A 3,256-nucleotide genomic window follows, 5' to 3' on the forward strand; every position below is an offset into this window, starting at 1 on the left:
AGCTTGCAAAGAGGGCAATTTGGAGTTTCTTGCAAGTCACCCAGATTTAAGGTATCTGTTAAGAAATACTGCTTTTGTAGAACCCTCATAAAAGATGGTTAGTTACTCTAGAACAGTAGTCCAAACTATAAAAACGTATCTTTTGATGTTAATGCATGGTGATTTCTGTTTATAAGCATTTAGGAAGAAGAAATCAGTGCCTCTCAGTAAAAGGCAACACTTATTTTCAACTTTCCAAGAGAATGTTATTTTTGAGGCCATTCCTACCCTGAGAGCACTTTAACAGTGTAAGATGCTGGCAAAGTGCTCTTACTAGAGACAACTATAAAAACAAATTTGTGCTGCTACAGTTATATCTATACCTAGGGGCTTCATCATAGTTTTGCTTAATACAACTGTGACAGCTGTATAGACATAAATCCTAAAATAGATGTATACTTTTAAGAGAGGTATATCTTGTATTGAGATTTTTGTTTTGAAGTACCAATAAAATACAAAAAGTCTTCATAATCTGTTTCATTGATAGTTTTTCTTAGAGTACATTTTAGAATATTTTATCCTTGTAGACCATCCCCAGTCTGAACAGCTCACAGGTCCAAATACGGAGCTCTGTTATTTTACTTAGATTCTTAGGCTTCAAAGACTTTCTTTAAGCTCCTGATTCTTGTCTTAGTCTCCTCTTCTGCGGGTTTGAATAAGAGGGTAAAATATGACTTGCAACTCAGATTTTTTCAGCAGTGTTGAGAAAACTATGAAAGGTTGATTTGATAGTCTTTGTATATGAATTTGTGTTTTGTGTAAAAATTGCAATGTTAAAACTTGCATATTTGAGTTGAGTCCAAGTGTTTGCTGAGGATGACTGGAGATTTTGTGGGCTATAGGTAGTGAAAAATTGAGGAGCTGAATAATAAGAGATATTAATGCCAAGGGCATTGAAGAATTTAGCTGCCTACTTACTTTTTTTTTTTTTTTCAAGGGGTGTATGTGGAAGTTTCCCATATTAGTATTAGCAATATCATGTTTTCATGGTTAAGTTCTTAATGTATGTCAGTATGAAGACTTCTTGATGTTTTCTCTGTCTCTAAATAATGCCTCTCATTGTGACCCCAACCTATGGCCCAGATACTACTTTTACAAGTTCATATAGATATCTGTAGAGAGATATGCATCTCTGTATATCTAGAGAGCTACCTAGAAATGCATATATCTCTATAGATATCTATATGAACTTGTACAAGTAGAATGTGGGTCATTTTTCCTGGTCTGTCCAGCAGTAGTTTATTTCAGCTGTTAGAGGGGCTCCCTTAGACCTCAGTTTCTGAGGGAAAAACAAAGCTTTCTACTCTTAAATAGTCAGTTACTTGGCTTTCCTGAGCTGTTAACTTCAAAGGTTCAGATGATAAACAACTGAGTCGTGTATCCAAAGAAATTAAATTTACATCTAGATATATTCCTTTTGCATTGCTGCTTTTGTAGCACTTGCTCAAGGGAGTGTTTCACAACCATGCAGAATACTAAATTCCTCAGTTACTGCTTCTGATTCTAATGGACCATGGGATTAGGAAGGCTTTTTTCTGGCTGGGGCCCTTGGCAGCAAGCTTGCCTTGCTGTTGCCGTCCTTCCACTGTTGCTGCTCACCTGGACCTGTCACTGCTTCTGTTGTCATAGCAACTGTCCCTATGCCCCAAACAGGATTCAGTGCATCCTTCAATGCTGTCCAGATCCAGCTGAGGGCCCCAGACAAGCCTAGCACCCCCTGTATAGGTCTTTCCTTTTTGGGCCTACTATCTAAATTTGTTACCACACTGGAGTTCCTTCTGTAAGAGGACCTGATGGGAAGGATAATGGCTCTAAACGGGAACTTCCTTGGGTCCCTCAAGAGTTTCCCCAGCTTTCCCTTCCTATTTTCTTGGCTCTATATTAACTCTGCTGGTTGTGATCACGTCGAGTAATCGTGTGGAAGGAACAGTTTATTTATGTAACCCTCTCTTTCAACCTTAAACCATTTTTTTCATTTGCCTCCAAAATTCCTTCTGAAGGTGCTCCTGGATTTCAACATAAATGGTTCTCCTCACCTTCTAAATTCAAGCAGACGAGGCTTCAGTATGCATAAGTAAAGAGACCAATTGAGCATTATTTGCATAGGACTCTTCATTTCCAAAATACTAAACTTGTTGACATGTTTTGAAGAAAAGTTGTTATTTGCAGTTGTCTGCAAATGTATGCAGATCTGATTTAGTAGGCATTATATCTTCCTATTGTAAAAGAAAGGAAATTCTGCAAGGGAGTTGTCTCTTTCTTGGGCAGGAAAGTCAGAGCCACTCTATTTGAGTATCTACAAGGCTGCCACATTATCTGTCCGCTTGTATCATCATTAGCGACTGCCAAATAGGACTGTGGAGGCAAACATAGATGTAAATTTCTCCAAATGACTTCTCTGGAAAACCCACCTGCAGAGAATATTTCCGCCATGTCTGGTCACCACTCTTGGCTTCTGGTAGATTTGAAAGGAAGGGGCATGTTCAGCAAAGGGGCCTACTCACTGGTAAGTCTTCTTCCCCTCTTCCATCATGAAGTCCTTATCCCTCCTACCCTTACTTAGTTTCTTCTCTTTTTATTTGGGAGGTTCCTGTTTTGTGACATACCTGGGAAGTTGAAGACTAATCAGCACACATTCTCACACCTCTGTGTGTTTTGGTGGCTGATGGTATAAATATTACCCATTGTCCCTCCAGCATTATAACAAGAGATCAGATTCTGAGATGTCCTTTTTACAAGTAAACTTTCCTTGATTCACTGTTTCTACAGTTGAAACTTCCTAGTTATTATGTGTGAGGAGCTTTAACAAATGCAAAACTTAGATTACCATAATGGCAGCATAGGCTAGCAGTAGGAACAATGTAAACATTTAGGTTGATTTCCAGGTCAAAAAATCTTTATTCTCAAATATCTTCTAAGATACTGTAAATATAGTTTATAAATTATAACAGTTGTAAAAAATCTGCATATCACAATGAAAGTCTGAATTCAGCAAATATGAACATTGTATGTCAAACTACTCAAGCTGCTTCAAACAATATAGTGCTTAGAAATGGGTTAAGAGAAATCCAATCTGCTTTATTCTGTATCTTCCTCTGCTGGTACAACTTCCAGAAGCATCTGAAGGTACATGGTGATGGGCTCTGAAAATAAGAAGTTATTGAATTAGAGAAGTTTATTTTTAAGTTTGTTCTTAGGAATGTTTTTTTTTTTTTTT

The 3,256-nt window shown here is 37.6% G+C and overlaps 1 protein-coding gene across 3 annotated transcripts in view; it reads right to left on the minus strand.

The window, feature by feature from the left end:
- Positions 1-3,075: 3,075 nt before the first annotated feature.
- Positions 3,076-3,256, minus strand: part of SLC7A9 (solute carrier family 7 member 9) — a 27,031-nt gene continuing 26,850 nt past the window's right edge. For all 3 annotated transcript variants that reach the window (XM_019535833.1, XM_019535831.1, XM_019535832.1), the window contains one exon: positions 3,076-3,182. In XM_019535833.1, coding sequence (XP_019391378.1) covers positions 3,118-3,182 — 65 coding nt within the window. In that variant the 3' untranslated portion in view covers positions 3,076-3,117. The remainder of the gene's footprint in view (positions 3,183-3,256) is intronic.

Source organism: Crocodylus porosus, unplaced genomic scaffold (genome assembly GCF_001723895.1).
Source record: "Crocodylus porosus isolate Cpor-Errol unplaced genomic scaffold, CroPor_comp1, whole genome shotgun sequence".
Lineage (NCBI taxonomy): Eukaryota > Metazoa > Chordata > Crocodylia > Crocodylidae > Crocodylus > Crocodylus porosus.